The sequence below is a fragment of the Sphaerodactylus townsendi genome, linkage group LG11 (assembly GCF_021028975.2).
Source record: "Sphaerodactylus townsendi isolate TG3544 linkage group LG11, MPM_Stown_v2.3, whole genome shotgun sequence".
Lineage (NCBI taxonomy): Eukaryota > Metazoa > Chordata > Lepidosauria > Squamata > Sphaerodactylidae > Sphaerodactylus > Sphaerodactylus townsendi.
The window spans coordinates 32,791,988-32,816,035 of record NC_059435.1 but is presented as its reverse complement, the minus strand read 5'-3'; the positions used below and the strand labels follow the sequence as shown (position 1 = coordinate 32,816,035).

At 40.1% G+C, this 24,048-nt stretch overlaps 1 protein-coding gene across 5 annotated transcripts in view; it reads left to right on the top strand.

Annotated features, from left to right (window-relative positions):
- Positions 1 to 24,048, top strand: part of RBMS3 (RNA binding motif single stranded interacting protein 3) — an 882,486-nt gene that overhangs the window by 476,710 nt on the left and 381,728 nt on the right. For all 5 annotated transcript variants that reach the window (XM_048510687.1, XM_048510685.1, XM_048510686.1 and 2 more), the window contains one exon: positions 21,923 to 21,981. In XM_048510687.1, coding sequence (XP_048366644.1) covers positions 21,923 to 21,981 — 59 coding nt within the window. The remainder of the gene's footprint in view (positions 1 to 21,922; positions 21,982 to 24,048) is intronic.

The window sequence follows — 24,048 nt, the reverse complement described above, 5'->3', positions numbered from 1 at the left end:
TTTGTTTAAGTGTATATCTGTTTCCCATTGAATTTGAAATGTGTCAGGATTGCTGGTGTTCATCGTGCTTTGGCACTGAAGTGCAGCATGTGATAGGAATGTTGCAGAAGCTATTTGGCACATGAAGCCGCTGCTCTGCAACAGAAGATACACGGCTCTGCTTTCTGCACAGGGGTTTGTGCTACGTACAGGGTAGCTGATCCTCGCGTCACCTGGAGGGGTGGAGGAGAGCTTCATATTAATAACTTCATATGCAAAATACTGTGGTTGAAAAACAAGGCAGAGTAAGATAAACAAGTAATCTGTCCGCCGAGACTGATTGGTTACATCTCTGTACAGAGGTATTCATCTTAATGCAGGTTAAAATTTGTTTGTGCATTAATCTTTTGTGTGCCATTTTGCATTTTTATCTTTTTTGCCTATCAGAAGTGAGGGCTGATGATCAATAATCCTTTTATTTCCCCCCATTATATTTATTGAAACTTGCAGTCCGCTGTATCCAGACACTTTTTAAAAGAATTTAAATTCAAAGTGTTACAAAGGAAAAAAATAGCGGGTGTACAAACCAGAGAGATTTAATCATGGCAATAGTAATGAGCAAACTTCCCATTGCTCATCTTTATGTACACTTGCTTTTTGAAGATTGTCTTGTGAGCTCACAAAACTGAGCAAAAGACAAACTGGGGGAAGAATTACTCCAGGGCTTCAGTCCAAGACTGTGGACTCAAGGGGCTTCCCAGAGATCCTTGCATCTGGGATGCAGTCTTTGCAGCATTTTGCTATGTGCCCAAAAAGAGAGTAAGAGGAAAGAGAGCAAGGGAAGAACGTAAAATGGCTGCAGTGCTTGCTCAGCCCCTGGGCACATTTGACAGAAGGGAAAAGGATGAATGATTGTTAGTGGCAAGAGAGAAAGAATGAGACTGTGAAGCCTGTTTTGAGTGAATTCAAAGAGGGTCTGGGGTCACCATGCTTTGGGATTAGCAATTTCAAACTGAGGCAGTTTGCAATCCAAGTTTCCCTGGTGTGACCTTGCAAGCAACACTATCTCAATCACAGCTTATTTTGTATAAGCTGTTGCAAGACAGAACTCAGGGCGAAATTAGGTGAAATGGGTCGGACCAGAATCGGGTCAACCACTGTACTGTTAAAAAGAGTTTCCCAATGTGAACTTGCACTACTAAATGGAGACACCTTCCTAGAGATGCCGTCTCATGTGGTTTGGCCCTGAGATCATTAGATGCGTAAAACTGCCAAAGGTGGAACTTTGATGGACCCTGCAGTGATCTGAACCAGAAAAAAGAAGCAAGTGTATGTGCAAAGCAACCCTAAATTGGACTATTCAGAATCCTGCACAGGTCTGTTTAATCTGGCTTACTCCTGGAATGTGCTGTTAGGATTCCTCTTGGTGAAAACTAGCCCAGAAAGCCAGTTCAGCAAGCTGATATCTTGGTGTTCCTTAGAAATGGCAGCTAAAGATTTTATATGACGTGCTTGCATAGTAGCAATGAAAAGACTGTTGCATCAGATCTTCTGATAAACAAATAAGCCAGTTTGTACTTCACTTGATACAGGTATTTAGATGCAACACAAAAGACAGTGCTTGCTGTTTGTTCTAACATATTACCAGTTGGAACAAAACAACATAGGGGTGTGTTCAGCACCTTCACAAAATTACTTAATTGGAAGCTGATCTCAGAATAAACTTAAAAGGCAATCAAGCAGTCCTTGCCTTCCCTTTTCTTTTTCATCAAAGAGTGCAAAGCCCTGGGTCAGCATGTGCCGAAGGCATTGCAGGAAATCCCATCTGGGATGTGAAACTTTGCACTGTATAAAGAAGAAAGGAACAAAACCAATATAAACTAGAACTGAACACCTGCAACACTCCCTGTTTAGAATGTTACCCTCCTTTTTTCACTGGAGTGTGACAGAGTACAAGAATTTCTCTTTCCCTTTGTGGTTGGATGAAACCAATTAATTGAACTGGATAGGAGTGCATTCTCTTCTTGAACTGTTGAAAATGATGTTTCATATATATTAATTCACAAAGGGCTGTTTTGTTAAGAGCTAAGATTGCATAGGCTATTTTTTCCATTGTGAAACCCAGCAAAGCAACAGTTCAAAAACAATGGCATCAAAGATATCATGACTCATTGCATGATAATGGAAGCTGTAAAATCCCAGGTACTAGTATGTTTCAACCTCTGAAAACATCTAAAACTGTTGCATATACTTTGTATTGCACTCAGATGACTAGACATTTGGTGTTCTTGCCTAAGGAGGAAAGAACAGCCAATGCCCTGCCAATAAAGACACAGGACACCATTTTTATGGTAATGAAATTGGCCACAACTTGTATTTATTTGATGACAGGCTAAAGGAAGCAGGAGCTCAGCACAGAGGACAGATTCAATCACTGAGCAGCATACTTGCTGAACCCAGTGCAAGCCCTGCCCCAGCCCAGGTGCTGGGGAACCAGGAGCAGCAAGTTAGTGGAAGCCAAATGGATGCTGGCTGCTAAATAGATCTCCCCTTGGTGCCAGGAGGAGCAGGACATCCAACAGCCTCTGCTTGGGCATGTGGCAATGAGGCCCATCCCGCCCCCAAGGCTCCTTAGGAGACCTCCAAATAATGGAGTCAGGCACACAGGCTGTGCCTCTCCCAAAAGTATCAGTCCCCATACACAACCTGCCAAGCTGTGACAAGATAAAAACAGTAACAGTTCACATACCCATAACAACCAAATACAACTGAAAACATAAACTATAGGGCGGGTGGACGGGAAGATTTGAGGTGGGCTGAGCAACGAGTTCTGCCCATAGGCTCTGCACTGTCTGGCCTCGTATGACCACCCTGTGGCTGGTGCAGAGGAAATGGAGGGACCTCAGCTTGTTCCGTTCCCATACAGCAACAGTGGCCATGGGTAAGTCCAGCACTGCTAACTGGAAATATTTATCCCACTCCAGTAAATAATTGTTATGTTAAGACCAATGCAAACTAATAAATCCCAAGTTGGAATTTAGGACCTGCCAGCAATGTTGGGCCATTCTCAAAGGATCCCTCAGGACCTTGACAATCTGCACAATTTACCCAATACACATTTCCTGCACGTTCTATGATTGCCAGTTTTTAAAGGCCAAGGCAGATAAAAAGTTGGGAGTTCTGTGATCAGACAGTCCAGCTTTTTAAAAAGTTCATCTCTCAGACATGCAGGGGCCCAGTTCCAGTCACTGTGGTGAAAGGGGAGGAATTTGGAGTCTCTCTCTGTCCTGTTTTCCCAATCTAAAATGACCCTGGAGATCTGCTGTGGGCACCTTTGCAGGAAATGTATGGGTATGGGTATAGATATATAAACATAATAAAAGGAAAACTCAGGAAAATCAAGCCCACATATTGAGATTTTCTTGGTAACTCTAGTTCTGAGAGGTCTGCAACTTGATGGGTTTTGTTGGTTGTGTAATACTGGTTAATTTTTGATAACCAGCTATTTGTTTTTCATGTGGTAGGGGGCAAAAAATACAAACAAGGATGAGGAAAGCAAATACACTTAATTAATGTATTTTGACCTCTTGGAGACACTTGTGTTTCGATTCTTTCATTATCTTCTTCATTTCTGTTCTCTCCAAGCATGTTTTCTGCATTGGGTCAGTCAACCGTAACAGCCCTGCTGGATGCGTACATTAGGCTCTGAGTTGTTTGCTTATTATTAATGTAAATGTTTGAGAATCTGAAAGCATTCAAGACCTACTCAGGCCAAAGAACAAATAGCAGTGGCATATGTCTCCATCTGGAGCCATGGAAGTTTAATCACAAACACTTTTTCCAAGATGAAACCTGAAGCTTCGTAACTTATTGTTGCTCCACGGATGAACTTAAATGAAAAAGTCACATTGTGAATAGCCGTGTAGAGCCTGCTGGATGTTCTGAAGCTGACTAATCTTGCATTCTTCAATCCTATAACCAAAAAATTGAGTCCCAGAAAATTGCTGCGCAGGCAGTTGAGGCAAGGGAAGCATCTCTTGTTGCTAGGAAGATGGAATGCTGATTTGCATCTCAGAATGATGTATTTTGAAACAAGTCAAGATCTCCCCCACCCCCAAGACATAAACAGATAATTTCTATGCTGTTTAAGAAGGGGTAAGCTGTTGTAGAGATCCTTATTCATTTCTTTATTTCTGTAACCATTTAAGCGAGTTGTGAAAATGCCAAGGGCAGAGTGCTTAGAATGTTGAAGCTCTGCAAAGGCCTCCAAAGCGTTCTTGAGATGGAGATGCTATTTTAGAAGGATACTTTGAGACCACCATTCTCTGCGAATTAAAACTGGGCTCAAAATGAGAACATGTCAATTAGTCACTTTCCAGGAACCAGAAGTGACCATCCCAAATATTCTGGGCTAACCTGACAACGCAGCTGACTATGAAGCATCCAATTAAGTGGCAGTTAACCGTAATTTTATAAATAAGCTCTTTCGTGACTTCATAAGTAATACACTAGGAAAGGGCACTTCAACAATCCCTCTTCTCCCGGCCAGCACTTTTGTGACAGTTCTGAAAAAAATGTTGCTGATTTGATGGCAACGCTAATTGATATGATTCCCTCAACCTTTTTCTAGGACCACCTAATATTCTTTAAGCCGACTATTGTTTAAATGAATGTATATAGAAATCTTCCGTCTCCCAGTCAATTTATATTTGTAGCTTTTCCTGTTTTGCAAGGGAAAATGCCCACCTGTACATTGTCCCCATGCTAACCTTTCGGTAAGGCTCATTCACTGTTCCCCATAGGAGCACTTGAGCTTATGATAGCTTGGTGATATGCCTGCTGCTGCCATATGGCTGCAGTTGATCTCCTTTGCTATTTCTAGGATTGAGAAAGCTCTTTGTAACTGGATAACAACCACCTGATACGAGCTTCTGCAGCTTCTAGATTAGACAGCCAAAGGATTCACTGGGAGCAAAAGAAAGAGACAGAGCTGCAAAATCAAAATTGTTCTGTCAATATTTCTTCTGTGTGCTTTGTTTTAGTATGAGACTAAGCCCCATCTTTGTTATTGTATAGTGCAGTTTTTTTCCATTTCTTTAACCTTGTTAGTTTAACCCTGATTTTTTTTTCTTCGAGGGTAATGATATCATTTTCTTTTTATCTACAGTTTAATTGTGATCTCAGGGCTACCCTTATAGTACAGCATCCTGTGTAACTGGAAGCAGCACTTTTTGCCACTTGTAGGAAGGGAAAGAGTAAGGAGAAACTTTTGACCAGCTTTAACTAGGATGTTCATTCAGATATTTTCGGTCCGAATATATATAAATATATATATATAAAAACCCTGATCCATATTTTCTGCATGTATTCAGGTGTCCAGATGGCATTCAGGATTTTTTCAAGATACCTGTAAATGCAAATACTCAGGCCCTTTCTTGAACGAGGTTTTTAAAAAACTGCGTCTTCCCTGTGGCGCGGTGTAAACCGCACTGCAGGGAAGGCGCCCCTTTCCCCATCGCTCCCACTCACCTGCCTCTCCAGCATCAGAGGGCAGCTTGGGCGGGTCCCTGCAGCCCTCCTGAGCGACACCGGAGAGGCAGGTGAGTGGGGGAGGGCGACCGAGAGGCAGCTCCATGTGGAGCCGTCTCTCCGGCTAGGGAGGGAGCCGGGACTGCTCGTGTGAGCAGTCCCCACACCTCCACCGGCATAAATTATGCTGGTGGAGAAGCGCTGCCGCCGCCGTGCAGAAAGGGCCTCTGAAATATACAGTAGTATTTGGGATCAGCATTTTAAGACCCATGAGTGTTTTTCTTCAATTTTTTGGTATATCTGTGTCAGTGTCTTGTCAGGTTTATTTGGCTTCTCTGATTTGACATTAGTCCTGCTGGTTTTGCAACTCTGTCCCTTGCTTCAGTTGCTTTGGCTTGGATTCACTTGTTTGACATTTGTTCTGTTGGACTTATACTAATGGAATTCTCTGATTTGGCATTGATTTTGTTGGCCTTGTTTCCTCCACATATAGTCAAAAGCTTTCAGGGCCAGAATCAATTGGCTGTTGTGGGTTTTCCAGGCTATGTAGCCTTGGTGTGGTGGTTTTAACTCCTAGCCTTTCACCTATATCTATGACTGGCATCTTCATAGGCATGTCACAGTAAGATGTGTTTTCTCTTCATGGTACCGTGTGGAATCCGTGCATTCCTCTGAAGATGCCAACCACAGATGCAGATGAATCATTAGGAGCTAAAACCACCACACCACAGCCACACATGAAAACAGGCACAGTGATCTTAAAGAATAAAACAATGTCACAGAACAGTGTGTTGTTTTTCTGATCAAGGATCTGATTATTCAAATCAGTATGTGTGGAGGTTTTTTTTGTTAATCATATACACACAGCTTGCATATATGGGCTATGTGTGCCACAATAACAGAAAACGGGAATGCAATATATATAGCAGGGTTTATAGCAACTGTTAATAAAAAGGTGATCTTTAATATTTTAGAGGAATTAAATTACAGGATGACAGGAACTGTATTAAAATCATACAGCATGTTTTACAGATTCTTTACCTCCAGTATGCTGGTTTGGATTAAAGAGTAAACCATGACCAATATGGCATAAATGAGAAGATGATCTTGGCAATTTGCTTTTCAGTAATGTCCATTCTTACTGCTCCAAGTCTTTTCAGTACTCGTGAACACTTACCAGTAGTTAAGATTCCCTGTGAAATTCAGAATGTGCCTTCTCTGCCTTTAGTAGCTGCCTAAGAAGGTAAATTGTGACCAGTTTCTTTCACTGCTGTAGTACTTGGTGGATCTGCATCTTCTGTTGACTCACAGTAGCTGTCCATATCCACAACAAAGATCAATCAATTACAGTGATTTCAAGACCTCTTTTGAGCACAGTACACAGAATTCAGCGATGAAAAGGGGAACTCCCCATGCGTATTTCTGCATGGATTTCTTAATCATGGAGAGAGACTATGCTTTCTTGTCACATTGAGGGCTATGAGTATTTATTCAGTTTGCCAAGTTTTCTTGCTCTAATCTCCAATGTGAGAAACTATTGTAAGAAATATTTTTCAGGGTCTCTTTATTCCTAGAGACAGCTAGATTCAAGTTCAGTTGTTCCTTCGAGACCAACAAGATTTTAAGGGTATAAGCTTTTGAGAGTCAAAGCTCCCTTCATCAGATTCCTAGAGAGGTTATAACCCCCATAGGGTTGTAAAGGTAGTTATATCTTCTGCTGACTCACCATATCTGTCCACAAAGTTCTTGTAATTGTGCAGCTAGTTCATGTAATTGTGTTGCCTGATAAAGGGATTAGTATTTGGGTTTTATGGGCAATTTATTGATTCACCGCCATCTTTTTTATTGATTCACACTGTTAGAATATTTTAACCGTGATTATGTAATTTATGAAATTTATTGGTTTTAATATTGTTATTTAATATGTGTGTGAACTGCCCTGAGCCTGGCTTCAGCTGGGGAGGGTGGGATATATAATATAATATAAATTCTGGACAGCATTATATCTAGCATTTAAAAGAAAAGAAAGAGTTTCTCATGTTTTCATCTACAATTTTCAAGTCTGTTGTTTCCCTTTAAGACCTGATCTTATATTCAAGACATTAGTGATGGTTGGTAGTTTAAAGGGCTTTGACAAGGTCTTCATTAAAAAACTGAACAAAATAGGGTGTTGGCATGCAGGCCTATAGCAAGACAGGGGGACCATTTTCTAAAATGTCCTACCAGTCATGTCTTGGTATCACAGACACATCAGACTAAGATGGAGGCCTATCTTAATAAATGGACTTTGATTTTAAGAGGACACATGTTTTACTGACACATTTTTCCCCCTTTCCAACTTAAGTATGCATAGCATTAGGCAATGCCTTCCCTGAAGGCTGAGCAACTCGGATCTGAATAACAACAGCACAGCTTTGTGAAGACACAATTGTGCTCAACCACACAAAGAACATGCAAATGCTTTGCACCCTGAACCTATTGGTGAATCAATTAGATCATATGAATAATTTCCCCCAAATGTTAATTTAATCTAAAGCCTCCTGCCCAACTATTAAAGAACCATCAACCTTCAGCAGTTTCTTTGCCCTGCACATGCAGAGTAATGCACTTTCAATCCATTTTCAATGCTCTTTGCAGCTGGATTTTACTGTGCAGAATAGCAAAATCCACTTTCAAACAATTGTGAAAAGTGGATTGAAAGTGCATTATTCTGAATGTGTGGAAGGAGCCTTTGTTTAACATTCTAGGTTCATCCTGATTTAAAATGTCCCAGGTCCTGATATCATCAATTCAGCCCAAACCTAATCAAGAGGTGGGAGCTCCCAGGTTTTAAACTAATCAAGCCTTTTTCCTTAGCATTGTTCCTGCCTGGGAACAGAACTCTGCTTTGTTTCTGGAGGACAGACAATTTTTCCATTGCCAGAGGGTTAACTTTTCCTATAACTAGACCTCCCAAACAGGGGCAATGATCCTTTGGATCTTGTTCCACCCTTGGACCTTGGTCCATTGTGCTCAGTACAGCCTTGCCCCATTGTGTTTAACATCACCTTCCTACAAACAACATCAGTGCTGGATCTTGCTTCCTTGGATCTCTTCTAGATTGGTTTTGGTGGGTTTTCCGGGCTGTGTGGCCGTAGTCTGGTGGATCTTGTTTCTAACGTTTCGCCTGCATCTGTGGCTGGCATCTTCAGAGGTGTATCACAGAGGGAAGTCAGAGGGAAGATGCCAGCCACAGATGCAGACAAAACGTTAGGAACAAGATCCACCAGACTACAGCCACACAGCCTGGACCTTCCCCCCCGAACAAGTTGAATCCGGCTGTGAAAGCCTTCGACAATACCCTTCTAGATTGGTAAATATCATATCTCTCATCTTTCTCTACATCCTGGGCTTCTTGAAACTCTGTGTGTGTTTTTCAGAATTGCGTGTATATTTTTTATTGTTTTCTGGTTCTTTAATAAAATTGTAAACCTTCACCTTAAATTCTGATTTTGTGTGGATTTCCAAGGGGGCCTTTGTAAAACATAGGTGGAGATCCTCTCCCAACCTTCTGCATTACAAGGTCTGGTCCTCGCTAATTCCTCGAAATAAAAGGGAACAGACCAGACTGTTCAGGTAACGAGGGCTAGCAATGGCTATTAGCTATTATGATTAAATTGGAAAAACAGGTTCAAAGACATGTCCTATTGGAAGTCTTAAAGCAGGGCCCAGAACAGAAATGGGCTCTTGCTTTCTTCCCCCAGGTTGAGGGCTTTGGCGGAAAGCGGGGGGGCACCTGATTAGCTCTTGCAGAGAATATCATTCGAGACTCAATGAGCCTTTGGACTGATGCAATGATCACCTTATTTTCTGAGCCATGAAGACTGTATTATTAATCTGGTTTCTTATCTTGTTTGGAGTCCTTTCAGGACAAAGAAACGAATAAAAATGAAACATGTAAAAGGTATGTAGAGATGGGAAGAAGCATTTTCATGCTCATCTTTATGTGCTATTAACAATACTCTTGGTATATAATGGGATTTAAAAAAAAATCCCTGGACATCCCAGATTGCCTTTATTAATGGTCCATGTGTTCAGTTCTTTCATGTCTGAAATTTTAACTAAGATATGTTTGTCAACTCACCTTTGTCTGTACATCTTCAGTGCAGTCCCCCTTCCCCCACCCCGGTTTTCACATAAGTAAATGCAAGGTCTGGATTTTTCATTTAGTTAGAAAGTGTGGGTATGTTTATATTTTGTTCTATATTTTCTATATTATACAATGTCTGCTCCACAGTTTGACTAAACCACTAAAATATTCTACTTGTTGAGAACATCATGCCCTTTGTAGCATATATATATCTTGGCACACAGTTTAGGAGGAAGCCTTAAAGAATTAAAATGGGTAGGATGGCACTCTTATGGTTTCTTGTACCTATTAGAAAAAATAAGTACAGCTAAGATATTGAAGCAATTCAAAGAGAGAGAAACAAGGGAGACAGTTTAATTCTATATTACCTATTGTAGAACTTGTACAGAGTTTTTTTTAAAGATGTGCCTGTAATTCTTGCTAATGGAGGAAAAGAGCAAGTCGTTATTGTACAAAGCTGTTAAATATGACCATATTTTATTTTATTCTGTTTAGTGGTGTGATTTTTGTCTTTGCTGTCCCCAATAACCTGAAACAATAGCCTTGTGCTGTGTAATGAGGGACTGAGGAATTAATAAATATTTTATAACTATAGTAATTTTTTTGCTTATTGTTTTACCTGTGTGTATGTGAGTGGGGGGGGGTCTTAATAATGGAGAAGGGCTTTAGACTTTTTAGGCTTTTTTAGCACTAGCTAAAAGGAATGTCTGATAATTACTGCAGTCGTGAATTCTTTGAATCTTTTAACATCCCTATTTAGTTCTTATGCTTGCATCTTCCAACAAATAACAGTCATGCGAAACCATTTCAACACAGTTGGCCCTTTTCACAAGAGCATGCTGTATATTGAGCTCACCAATAAATATGAAATAAAACACTGTTGAACATACCAATTCCAAAGTGGAACTTCAGCTGAAGGAGGAAGCCGACCAGTGTCTTTGGTTTACGGCACACTCATAGACCTATTGTGCATGCAGTGCTTACCCCTCAGCATTTTTTTCACAGTAGTTGTCTATTTAAACTGGGGATTCTCTCACTGTGAGACATCCCCATCAAGAGCCAACAGCCATTTTGCTTGCCCACTGCTTCCTGCCTCTTCCCGTGATGACTGTCACCTTTTGTTTGTTTGTTTTTGGTTGTCTTTTTAAAAAGTAGAAAGAAACCTTTTGGGCTGCTCAGCTGGCTCAAAGCGTGGTAGGAACTGTTATTGAATGGGTGGGGAAAGGCATGGAAAAGTGAGGAGGGGTAAAGCTGAAACAAGTGACATGCATACTCCTTTCCTTCACTTTGGCTGATTCCGCATGGGCCAAAAACAGCGGTATGAAAACGGTGTGAAAGCAGTATAAACCCTTTTACACTATTTTAAACCCTTTCACACCATTTTCACACCGTTTTCACACCGCTGTTTTTGGCCCATGCGGAATCAGCCTTTCTCTACGGGGGCGTGGGGGAGCACTTTGCCCATTTTTGGAAGCCCCAGAGAACTCTGATCTGAGCCATGGTGAGTTCCAAAGAGGCTAAAATATGTGTGCAACCAAGAATCCAATCCAAAGGAGTTGGTCGCTCAGTGCAAAGCATACCACAAGTGCATAATAGGCCATTTGCAAAGTTTACATAGTTGTCAGTTATGGGTGCCAGGTCTCCCTCTAAAAACTGAACCCCTCCTGGAATTCCAGGTTTTTGCCTGCCAGCACCTGAAATGGGAGGGAGGGATTGAGTTTGTGCTGGCAGTGTGCAGGTGCATTGACATTTTTTGGGGAAAAAAACAGAACTGATATAGTGGATGCGTCAACATTTTCAAAAACTCTTTTGCTGTCTGAGAGAAGTAAATAAATGCTCCCTTTCTGCTGCCAATCCCTTAAAACATACTACAACAAGTTTGTTATGGTAAAAAATATTGGCCATAGCCTTTTATTAACATATTGATTCCAGGTTAAACACAACCCATGAAGCACAGCATGGGGGTCTGATCTTTTTTGTTGGGTAGCCCTATTGCTGTCGCCCAGTAACCTAAATTTTCCTCCAGCCCGCCTGCTGAGGAAAATGCCACACATTGGAGCAGCTATGAGAGATTCCAGATGGACAGTAGCCACTTCCTGAAGACTCATTTTGCTGCCAGGGGCAGATGCCATATAAGTCCATGTCTGGGCACACAACCCATTAGCTTGCTCCACCCCAAAACTCTTATGGAGATTCCATCAAAGCGGATATATCACCCGCTGTCCCCCACCTATAGAGCATCCCCCATTCATAACCCGCCAAACAAGCCATGACATGCAGCATGCATTAATAAACACTAAAAATTAAGGGAGAGGAGGGTGGGGACGTGACCTGCTCCAGATGAGGGGAGCGAGCAAGGGCAGTCCTGGCCTTATATAGGCCACCCGGCCCGCCCTCCCTGTGATGTCAGGACGACCTTCCTGACGTCACCGGACTGTGCTGTTTGCCTGACCGCGCTTGCACGGTCTTTAGTGCCTAAAGACATCACATCCAGTTTTTTAAATCAGAAGTGATGTCAGCATTCCAGTATTTCCTGTATCAGTATCAAGGGTTTCATGAACATGGAAAGGCCTTCTCCACCTTAACTCTAAGTGGAGTCATACCCTTCTAAGTTATTGACTTCAGTGGACTTAGATGGATGTAATTCTGTGTAGGGTTGATTTCAAAGGACTTGGGTGTCACTTTGCACCATTTGCCCGCACTGTAAGTTATCCCATGTTTCAATCCTTTTGCTATCATTTATATCTGCAGTATAACTACAGTTCACGTCTGGTCCTCCATGTAGAAAACTGGCTACACACCCTGTCAACATGTTACATTTTGAATGCTGAGGATTTGCTGTTTACTTCAGTGCTGCAGGCTGTGTTGAAGAGGGCTTTCACTGACTTCAGTGGAAGCTTTTATATGGACAGTGCTTGCTGGCTCAGGCCTGATGCCAGCAGCAAAGTGCTTGTTGTCTCATAATGTAACCATCTTCTCATACTGCTATCAGGAAGCTTGGAGTTGATACCGAACATTTGTTAGCAACAGTGTGTGCTGAGAAATATCGACTCTTGTAACTCTCAGATCCTCTAATGCTGCAGATAATTCAATCACACCCACAAAAACGACATTAATATAGCATTAGGGGCTGGTGCAGACTGAGAAAGAGACAGGAAATTATAGCATTCAGGAGTGAAATTCTATCCTTGGCTCTGACATAATGTGCGTAGGTGTATTGAAGTCTCCTTGAAGAAAGTAATTTTACATACGTACACCTGAATAGTTATTTGCATAGCATCATGATGGTAACTAGTGTGTAGAACTCCATTTATTGTTTTGACTATAGAGGGAAACATAATGAGTTGCCTTTAAGGTGGAGAATGATATCTTGGGTTAGCAGTTTGTCAATGTAGCCGTGTTTATGGTCTAGTATATGAAAGAGCAAAAAAGTGGAAATATGTTATAACCTATAAAAAACCCCTATAAAATTGGAAAGGGGATTAAATCTTTTAAAATTCCATCTGTTCTGACAGTCCTTGGGAGTAGCTAGCTATTGCCTTTTTTGTATGTTTTCAACAGCAATATCTTTAGCAAGTATATTCTAATGAAATGGATGAAAGCCTGCATAAATGCTTGATGAGTACTGTTACATTAAATGTTGAGGCTGTTATTAGATGACTGACTCCTCTGGCAATTAGTGATATGATACTCTGCTACGTTAATTTTGAAATGTATATATCCTTTCCAAACTGCACTCTGGGTACACAGTTAGACTGGAAGTGCTTTACAATTACTCATTTAGGGATGGGAAGAAAGATTACAGCATATAGTTGCTGGTTCATGATTCGGGATGCTGTGGATATCCACAATTTGTAGATTCCAGTATTAATACAGCACATATGCTTTCATAAATTAGCATTTGTTTATTTGTGTGGCACATTTTTATGAACCCTGCTTCTAAAGAACTCAGCTTGGCGTATGTTTCTCATTGTGTAATCCCCACAGCAACCCTTTGCGATATATTAGGCAGAAAGAGAGTATCTATCCCAAAGTCACCCAGTAAGTTTCGTGGCAATTGAACCTGGGTCTTTCTGAACCTTCTCCAATACTCTGCTGTGTCACGCTGACTCTTGGATCGGTGTCTGTGACTTGTAACACCTTATTTCATTGGGAGAAAACCAGTACAGTACAGTGCTCCTGCTCAGCATATTGGAACTGAATAAAGTCCTCATATTTCAGATAATGAAAAGTATTAGTATCAGTTAAATTGAGATATATTAGTATCAGTTAAATTGAGATATTTATTCCCACTGGGGAGTATGAAGCAATTTTAAACAAGTGATGCCATGTGCATAGTATGCATTCTGTTAATTTACAGTTAACTTTAGTTTTGTTCCATTTACTTTAGATTTATTATGGCATAAACTTCTGTAGACTAGAGTCTACTTCTTCAGATGTATGAAATGTACCCCCAATTGGCAGATGCATGGATGGATTGGAGGAAAATAATTGTAAAATACTGAGTCCAAAGTTTGTTAAATGTAAGAGGTACAGCTTGTGACATTACTGTATAAAATTGGAATATATAGAAAACAAGCATAGTAACCAATCATGACCCACAGTAATTAGCGATGTGTTCTCCTTAGCTTGATCCTGTGATGTATTTCTTCTAGTGTATGAGGAAAGCTTCACCTCAGTTGCACACTCAATAAATGCAGTTTCATTTCCTGATATCTAAATGCTGGACCTCCTGGGATCCCTATGTGTTTTGGGTTTTGTTTCAGAACAAAAGAAAGTAGGGTATATAAATGAAATCAATAAATTCCAACTGAACCTATTGTTACTGATGAAAACCTCTTTTAAATTAGGAGGGATGGCTGTAAGCATCTCCGATGGAATGCTGATTCTTGCTTTTTCAGATGCATGGTGATCTTATATCATTTGTTATTATATTTCTTATTACAGGTTTGATTAAAAAAAACTTATTGGAATAATTCACTAGTAATAGAATATATGCTAGTGGAAAAGAAGATTGCATATGTTTTGGGAACAGTGCCATTTTGAAGATAATCTAAAACTCTCTGAAGTTTAGGAAATGATTGATATGTCCAAGGACAACTGAAAATAGGCATATTGTATGAGAAATTCTGGCATTAATTCGGCCATTATTTTCATTTTCTATCATAGAAAGTTCCGTCTATTGAACATTGCCTTAGGCTACAATCCTGTGCACAGTTAGGCTGGCAAAAGCCAGTTGAATTCAGTGAGATTTAAGTGATATAATTGAACACAGGACTGGAGCTTTAGTTAATATAACTAAAAAGGTCAAAATTGCCAAACTGACAAGCTGGCTGCATCTACAAATGAACAGAGTAACTGAATTTAAGCCAGTGTGGTTCCATTTCATTTAGGAAAGATAAATGGCTTGAAAACAAGATACTCCGATTTGTGTACCTCAGCTTTGTGCAAGCAGAACTCCAGTGTTAAGGACACGGAGGACCTGTAATGAATTGGCAGCCATGAAGTCCACTTGATGGGCTTGGCAGACATATTGGAAGCAATCCAAAAAAAGTCCTAGTGAATCTGTGAAACTCAAGCACACAATTAAACCTTGACGCTCCACTGCTTTCAATGAGATTTTGGCTTGCCATATTATCTCTCCATTAAATCCAACATGTTATATAAACTGCCTCACAAGTTGTTGGAATAAATATAAACATGTTGTAGTCTGTCTGAACCCTTAGAATAATGTGAGAAAATAATAACAACAACAATAACAATCAGTCATTGTCTATTTCGATACAAAATCAGCTACAGAAATAAGTAGATAGCAATCAAAATAAAATAGGATCAAGAACAGCAACAACTTTATGGACTGGATGAAAGACATTGGAGTCAAAGAAGAAATATGGGAGAAGAGAGTACAAAGAATGAACTTACTGCTGCTTACTTAAATAAATGGGAAAGAAAATTGAGGGGGAGGGCGAAAAAAGGGGAAAAGTATGGTTTGGAATATGTCAACAATATGCATATATTGTATAAATGTACTGAATTTCAAACTATACAATAAAATTATTTTAAAAAAGAACAGCAACAACAATAATGACACGATAACAACAGTAATGATAATGCTAACAATAATAATTCTAACGATAATAATGCTAATGATAAAATTAGGGACGGAGGTGAAAGATTACAGCTAGCACAAAGTCGTGAGGGTAAGTTGTAGAGTAAAGAGGTAATACCAGCTATGAAGAAGAATGTTTAATCTCAGTCATCCATTTACATAACCCACTTGCAGGCAAAATTTGGCAATTTGGTTTCTGCAAGAAGAAAGGAGACAAAGGATTCTGTAGATTTTCCAGGTAAGGCTGACAAGAGGGGAGCTATGTTCTGAAGCTGAAAGTCATTATAAAATGGGCAGTGCTGCAGAACATGTTAATACTTTCCCTGTATTGCATGGACAAAATCAATGGAAAAGTGGAGTACAGTGCTGTCTGCCTCTCAGGAGGGCTGAAAGTAAACCATTAAAACATGCAAGGGCGAAGTTTTTTTGGAATTTGGGAATATCAAGAAATCTGAGATAATCTGAAGGTTGGAAATATTTCGTGTAGTGAATGACTATTTGTGTACCTGGGCCCTATCTGATTGAAGGGCATGATCCCAAAGCTGTTGTTTTACTCTTTCTTTCACTTCTTTGGTACCCCAGGTGCAGTAAGGCTTGAGGAGTGTGGCTTTGTTTCTGAAGTTCCCTCTCAATTGTTCTTTGCCAAATTGAATGATGGTCGTCAACAGGATAAGAAGAGCTAGGCATGTGTGGGCCATGTATAAGTTTTAACCAATAGTTGGAAAGGACTCCTACCAAGACAAAACTAAACCTCAAGAAGAAATACAAGAAAATTCCTAATAAATCTTGACACAACCCTAAACCATGATCTTATATGCCAGTTTACGTTCAATTTAAATTCTGAAAGACCAACTATAGAAACTGACTTCTGTGGAAATAATTCTCAATCTTACCTCATTATAGTACATCACAACCATATCACAAATCAAATTTCAAATTCCAAAGCCTTTATTGGCATAATAACCCTATCACAACCAGGCAGAATGTATGGACCTTGACTTCCATGAAGCCCTGACATCTTAAGAGTCAGTCCTCATGTTGCAGTCTCTTGCACATGTTCTAACTCACTCATTCCCAACCAACATATTAATTGGATTGGAAATGTATAAATAAAACCAGTGGATACAGATACTTAGCCATCTCAGAAAGACTGAACAATTCCCCCTTTGGACCAAGGCCAAAAATTCAATTAAATTCTGAATCTTTTAGGCCACCTTTCCTGAAGGACATTGCAGACCTCTGGAAGTAACCACCTGGTAGACTCTGGCCCCAAATGTGCCTCACTAGCCTTAATCAGCCCTGGCCCCGGCCTGGTGGAACTCCCTGTCTGCTGAGACCAGGGCCTTGTGGGACCTAAAACCATTTCACAGGGTCTGTAAGATAGAAGTGTTCCACTGGGCCTTTGATTGAGCTAGTCATTTCAAATGTGTCTGGCCTCCTAAAACACTTTCCCCCACCTGGGCTTTCTTTCCCTCCCTTCTTTTACTAAGAAAAATTCAAACCAGAAAGGGAGAAAACAGGTGTAGGATATATATTTTTATTAAGTCTAATAAACTTCATATAAGTACAATAGTTTTAATGAATTGTTTATTGATATCATTGTATATGTTTCAAATAATTTTAAATGTATCTTTTTGGACTGTTCTTACTCAGTAGCTGTCTTGAGCTTGCCTTGTTCTGAGAAAGGGTGGGATATTAAATCCAATAAAATAAAATAAAATAGTTTGAATGATAGTTAACATCTCACTTAAATGCTTCTGTGATGGTCGCAGGAGACATCGGTGCAATGGATCAGCATGGTATAGAGGTTAAGAGCAGGTGAACTCTGATCTGGAGATTCGGGTTTGATTCTCCACTCCTCCACATGAGCAGAGGACTCTCATCTGGTGAACTGGATTTGTTTCCCTGCTCCTACACACAATGCTTCTGGGTGACCTTGGGCTAGTCACAGTTCTTTGCAACTCTCTCAACCCCACCTGCATCACAAGGGGAGAGGTTTATTGAGGGGAGAGGAAGGGAAAGTAGTTTGTAAGCCCCTTTGAATCTCCTTGCAGGAGAGAAGGAGGGTATGAATCCAAACTCTTCTCCTTCTCCTCCTTCCATCTTTAAAAAAACAAAAAAGATAATTATTTTAATTAATGCAACACCAATGTTTTTTTCTTTTTGCAGAAATGGTTTAGGAGTCACTATTAGGCTGCATTAAAGAAATGAAGCCAATAAAATAGTAAACAAACTACAAAATACTATACAACTTGTGAGTGTATTATTAGAGTCATATTCCCCTTTACAAAGGCTGTGTGTCCTCTCTCCACTGTATGATCTCGGATCATAACAAATAAGGATTGATTCATGTATGGGTGACCTCCACAAGGAAGCTCCCCAGTAATTTCCGCTGAGGGAGCCAATCTAAGTGCCCAAAGGAATGCAAGCTGAAAATTTACTCTTTCATTGTTACTGAATGGTCCATCTGAAAAGCCATAGAAGTTCCATGTCTAAATATGTTATTAGATAGGAATGTTTTAAGTGTGTTTTAAAGATGACAACTGGGAAAAAAGGGGATAATCCAGGGCTTTTCCACTTAAGTTTTTTCACTAGTTCTAGCTCCTTGCTGTTTCAGTTCATTCTGATTTCTGTATGCATTTTTCATGCCTGTTGTTTTCACTTTGTTCTTTTTCTGGAAGCTGATTTTGAGTCGGCTTTTTCCTCATATTTCTCTGCCCTGTACACTCCCACCCCCCTACAGCTTATTCTTTGATGATTGGATTGTCATCGGTTTTTTTTAAAACAGTACTAAAATATATATCATTAGCTAGAACATTGTAACAATAGGCTTAGCAGGTTCTCTGAATTCTCAGCTTTCATTTTTTTTAAAGCAAGTCTCTAATTCCTTCCCTCAGGAAGATATGCCTTTTTTGTTATATTTCTGTGAGGGAAGGAGCTAAACGTTTTTTTAAAGGGGGCAGAGGGTGCTGTGACGACATTAAATGACAGGAGAAATAAGGACCTCATGGCCAACGGAACAACCCGTGGTGAAATGACAAGTACTGGATTTAGCAATGCCTTTACCCATGTGGCAAGACAAATTCTTAATCTGGTCTTCAGTGCTGGCCAGGATGTTGGTGGAACATAGACATATCATTATCAGGTCAGTGTTGATTCTCTTCATTTTCATGACAGTAGCAGCAATTTTCAGACTGCAAAAAATGACCCCAAAAAGTGGTTTGCGAATCTATTGCAGGCAAGGCCAGCTAGAAGCTGGGATAGGAGACTCTGGGAGGTTTGTTGGCAAATTTAGATTTGTTTCTGCATAGAAATAACCATGAAATGAAGCTCAACAATTCAGTAAGTTTATAAATAGTAAACATGTAGATGTTGTTAATTGTTTGTTGATGTAAGATTCTTGTATTTTATGTTGGGGACAGGGAAGTTGTGTGAAAGTATTTCCTTGTGAGTCTCAAACTCTTCCCCCCCTAAAGTCCACAGATGGGTCCTCATTCAAAAACCTTGAGAACCATTGGAGTCAGTGATTGGATCCAGCTCAAGGTGGGGTTTCTTTGTAATCAGAAACATCTGCTCTTTTGGTTTTGATGGATAATGTCCAACAGTTATGTCATGAAGAACCTCCAAAGACTTGAGGATGTGAGGCCATCCTTGATCCTTGCTCACATGGGTGTGTGCCGTCAACACAATCCTTGCTCTACACAAGTTAAAAACATATTTCTGCCAATGATGATAAACTGATAGATGAAGACGAGACTGCTTTCAGCATATGGGAAGAAGCAGCAATCCGTCTGGTTGTGTTTGGGTGTGGAGGGGGTAATCCTTCCTTAGCTGGGTTGATCTGAACACCCAGAGCAGGGGTGTCATACTCACTTGTTGTGAGGACTGATATCACATTTATGTGACTTGGCCAGTCAGGGTGGAGGTGGGTTGCCTTGGCTGCCCCCAGAACAGCACTGGGGGGACAGCCTGGACTAGTGACCCCAGCAGGGTGGAGTGTCTGCCTTGAGAGTGCTTATCAGGCCTGTAAGCCAGCTATGGCAATCCTCCCTTTCTGTCAAGCTCCCTCGAGAGGCTGGATGCGGCCCCCAGGCCACATGTTTGACACCCTGACCGATAGATGAATTTCAAGCTTGTGTTCTGTTGAGAGGGGGCAAAGTGACTAAGCAGTCAATGGTGGAGTAGTTTATGTGGTCTGCTTAGACAGTCAGCAGCTCTCCAGGGTCTCAGATAGAGGTCTTTCACATGATCTCCTACCTGATCCTTCAACTGGAGATGGTGAGGATTGAACCTGGGAGCATGCAGACAGATACTGGACTACAGAGCCTGATAGGTTTGTGTCAGAGAACATCTGCTAAAGACTGATCATCTTCCTCTTGGAAAATGGCTTTCTTTTCCCGAGTGATTTTTGTTGTAAAGCGTATTCAAAAGGCAAGGGCAGTTCATTATATTTGGGAGAGACAGCATTCACCCCCTTGTTGAGTCTGGGAGGGATACTTAGCAGTAGGTATTCTAAAATGGCTTCTAGAATTATTTACGAGTAAGGCCTCTCAGTGTATTGTATGTACATAAGCATGTTAACTTCTTTTATAAGAGGGAGGGATCAGTTCTTAGGGAACATGGTAGATTTTTCTAAGACTCTATTACGACATTGTTGTGCAAACAGCAGATGTTTCTCAGACTGGAGTATGGGATCATTAAATATATATATATATATATATTATTTTAATCAAATCTAGGAGCAGCTGTGTAGAATCTGAATGAGTGCCTGAATGTGATTATTGGCAGAAGAAGGGCTAACAGAGTGAAGCTTTACCTAGACAAGTGACTTCAACGTTGTGGTGGTTGCCCAGCCGAAGTCTGGGAGATTGTGTTTTTATAAGATAGGATTACATTTAGCACATTAATATATGGTTATGATATGGGATTCGTCTGGTTACTTTTTGAATTGGATTTTGAGATCCATGTTGAGTTGGATTCCCAGATAACAAGAATAGCCAGGGACATTTTTCTGCTTGTTGGAACATCTGCTTCTAATTTCCTTCAACAGATCTCAGTCAGCCATGCTTTGGTAACCTGACTATGTACCTGACTATGATAATGTGCTCTACATGAAGCTGTATTTGGACATGGTTCACAAATGGCAGCTAATGAAGAAAGCTACATGTTGTCTCTTGTCAATGCTAGCTAAGAGAGTGTATTGCCGATATATTCTAGCTAGCTGTAACGCTGCCTAAATACTTCTGGGGTCGATTACAAGTCCTTGTGATTATGTTCTTTGTAGACTTGCTGGCATACTTTCTGGCACACCTTCTTTCATATTTTTCTCCCCACTGCTTTGGATCTGCAGGGGGAGCCTTGCTCAGTGTCCTACTTTCACAGCTGTGAGATCTGCAAAAGCATGGAGTCATGTTGTATATTGGCACTGTTGTAATCCAGAAAGCGCTTCTAACAGAAGCATGTCTGCCAACTTCTCCCTTTTAAGAGTTTTTGCAGCTGACTAAAACTGGCTGTTTGGGAAAACATTTAATGTTATCTTAAGGTTTCTTGGTTTGATTTTATGTTAGGGTTTTGGGAAAAAAAGATAAATTTGGGGAGGGGTGATTTTTTAAAAATTATGTTTAATATTTTGGGGTATTTATGTTTTGTCACATTGCCAACAGAGAAGCAATAGACAGATTTTAAGTACCATTTGCATGACCCTACGCCCCAGTTTCTAATGCCAGAAATATACATTCTTTTAAGATGGCTAACGTAACTTGCCCCCATTGGACTGCACATTTTAGAGAGTACTTCTCTCTTTATCATGAAAAATCATTCATCCCTTTTTGATAGTTTTAAAAAAGGGGATATTTAACTTGATTTAAACAATGTACCCAACAAAACCTCTTTGTCTTGATATCTCCAAAATAAGCTGCAGTCATAAGTGGTCTCTCTGTTGATTAGGAAAGCACAAACATAGATCATTAACTGTCTTCATAAGGATTGCCTTTGAAGGTTGAAATAGTAGTGTAACAGCAGCGTATGGAACCTTTTCCGCCGTTCTGTACAATTACAACCCGGACTGTTAAGGCTGCCTTTTTCAACAGGGCTTAAACATCCTCCTGTGCTTTAAGTGTGTTTGGCATAAATACTTTAAAATGCAGTAAACTAAGCATCCTTTTTTTTCTTTTCAGGTATGGAAAAATTGTATCTACAAAAGCAATCCTAGACAAAAACACAAATCAGTGCAAAGGTAGGTGCCAGAAGTCCTCCCTTGTACATTATACATTGGATTTTTTTTTTCTTAACTGAAAAAGTTCAGGCTCTGGCTGTGCAATCAACATAATGTGCAGTATATTGAAACATGTTTAATAATGCCACTGCTCCAAGTTGTACTTCCAGTAACATTGCTCATTAATTTTTTTCATTAACAAACAAAATGAAAATCACAAATCAGAACAACTATCAAATTGCTTCGGCAGAAAAGTAAATTACCTTCTAACCACATAGTGTCATCTGATTTGAATGATATTATCAGTGATGTAAATTGATTTCCTATATAAAAATGAGGAACTCTTGGGAAAGCTTTCCCAAGCAAAGCTGCATTCCGTTTTTCTTGCTTTGACATCTCCTGCTCCATTCATACCAGAAGAAAACATTAACTGTGGCCTAACAGGCTTCTCTTAAAATTGTGACATGGTTATATGAAAATGAATCTTTGTAACTCTTGCAGTTTAATTTCATTTTGAGGCTAACATTTTCAAGTGCACTTTTTGTCTTTATAATGAAGTATTGAATTCATCTGCTGTGCATGTATAGATTCCTGTGTTTTTCTTGAAAAAAAAAAACAGAACCAAGCAACTTCTACAAAATAATAATGGGTTTTCTACATGATTTACTAAGTCTGTTTGTGTGATGTTTCACTGGAGTCCTTACTTACTGTGCAATTTGCTTCATTCATACCATAAAATATTTATTTCATGCGACAGTGTTTACTGTAGTTTTCTTTCTCAGTTCCTGAATAGGGGTTTTGTGAACTGCTTTTATTTTCTTCTAAAAACCAAGATGCACAGGGGCTTAATGCAGATTGGGATCATGGTTGGAGGGAAGGGAGACTTTAAACTCCATTTTCCCAGCCTGAAATGGCCCCAGGGAATTGTTGTTTGCCAGTTGATTCTGGCTGTGAAAACCTTCGACGTTTTGTTCTAATCCTTCCCTTCCAAGTCTGAAGCCTGAAAGTCGGGCAAGGGTTGGCAAAAGTGCTGTGGGACCCCTGAAGACAGCAGAGATTCCCTCAGGACAACAGAAGTAGCTTACTTGCACATCCTCCAAGAAAATCTTCTACTGCCTAGAGGCAACCTCACTGTTAGTTAACCAAACTATAGTCTTAAATTATGGGTAAAAAAGTTTTTGTTTAAGTAACATTTTCGTTTTTGATAGGCTCATTATTCTGATCAGAGAACCATTCACATCCGTTTACTGTCTTATCTCTCCTTTTGATCTCATAATAATCTACGTTCTCTTTTTCCCTCTGGAAATCCTTCCAAATTACTTCAGTTATCATGCTACAATTGTCTACTGAGGATACGAGAGTACTGTTATCATGGCTATGCTTATAAAGGCTTCTGAATACATTTTCATCAATTATTTCTCCAGCATGGCAGTATATGATAACATGTTCAATGGAGAGCTAGTGGGCTATGTTTTTCAATAGCCATTTGTACAGTTATCTCAGGGTTATTTTTTTCTCATGGTACCCATAGATCACATTGTGCTGACCCAGAAAATTCAAGGGAGCTCTTCCTCTATTTTCCTCTGTAGTCTCAATATGCTTGATTTCTGTATTAAGATTAATGTCTGTTTCTACCATGTCAACAAATCAAACATTATGGCAGTTGTGCCTCCCATCCCTTGCTTATCTGAATGATGGATATGATTTTCACCTCCATTTCCTTGTCTGGGAAGCTAAATGGCAATAGGGACTGGACACAGTGTGTAACTGACTTTTCTCTGTGATACACCTCTGAAGATGCCAGCCACAGATGCAGGTGAAACGTTAGGAACAAGATCCACCAGACCACAGCCACACAGCCCAGAAAACTCACTACAACCAATAGGGTCTTTGTTTCCTCGCCAGAGGTAGACAGAGCAGCCAAGGAGAAGAGAGGTCTGGGTGGGACAAGTCACACTGACATTTGTCGGTATGCCAGAGACAGACATTGATTTTGAGTTAGAGCTCACTCTAATCTATACAACCCAGCTTCTTCCATTACCATCGCATCCTGGTGGGAACATTATAATAAGATCTTTCATGACGTCA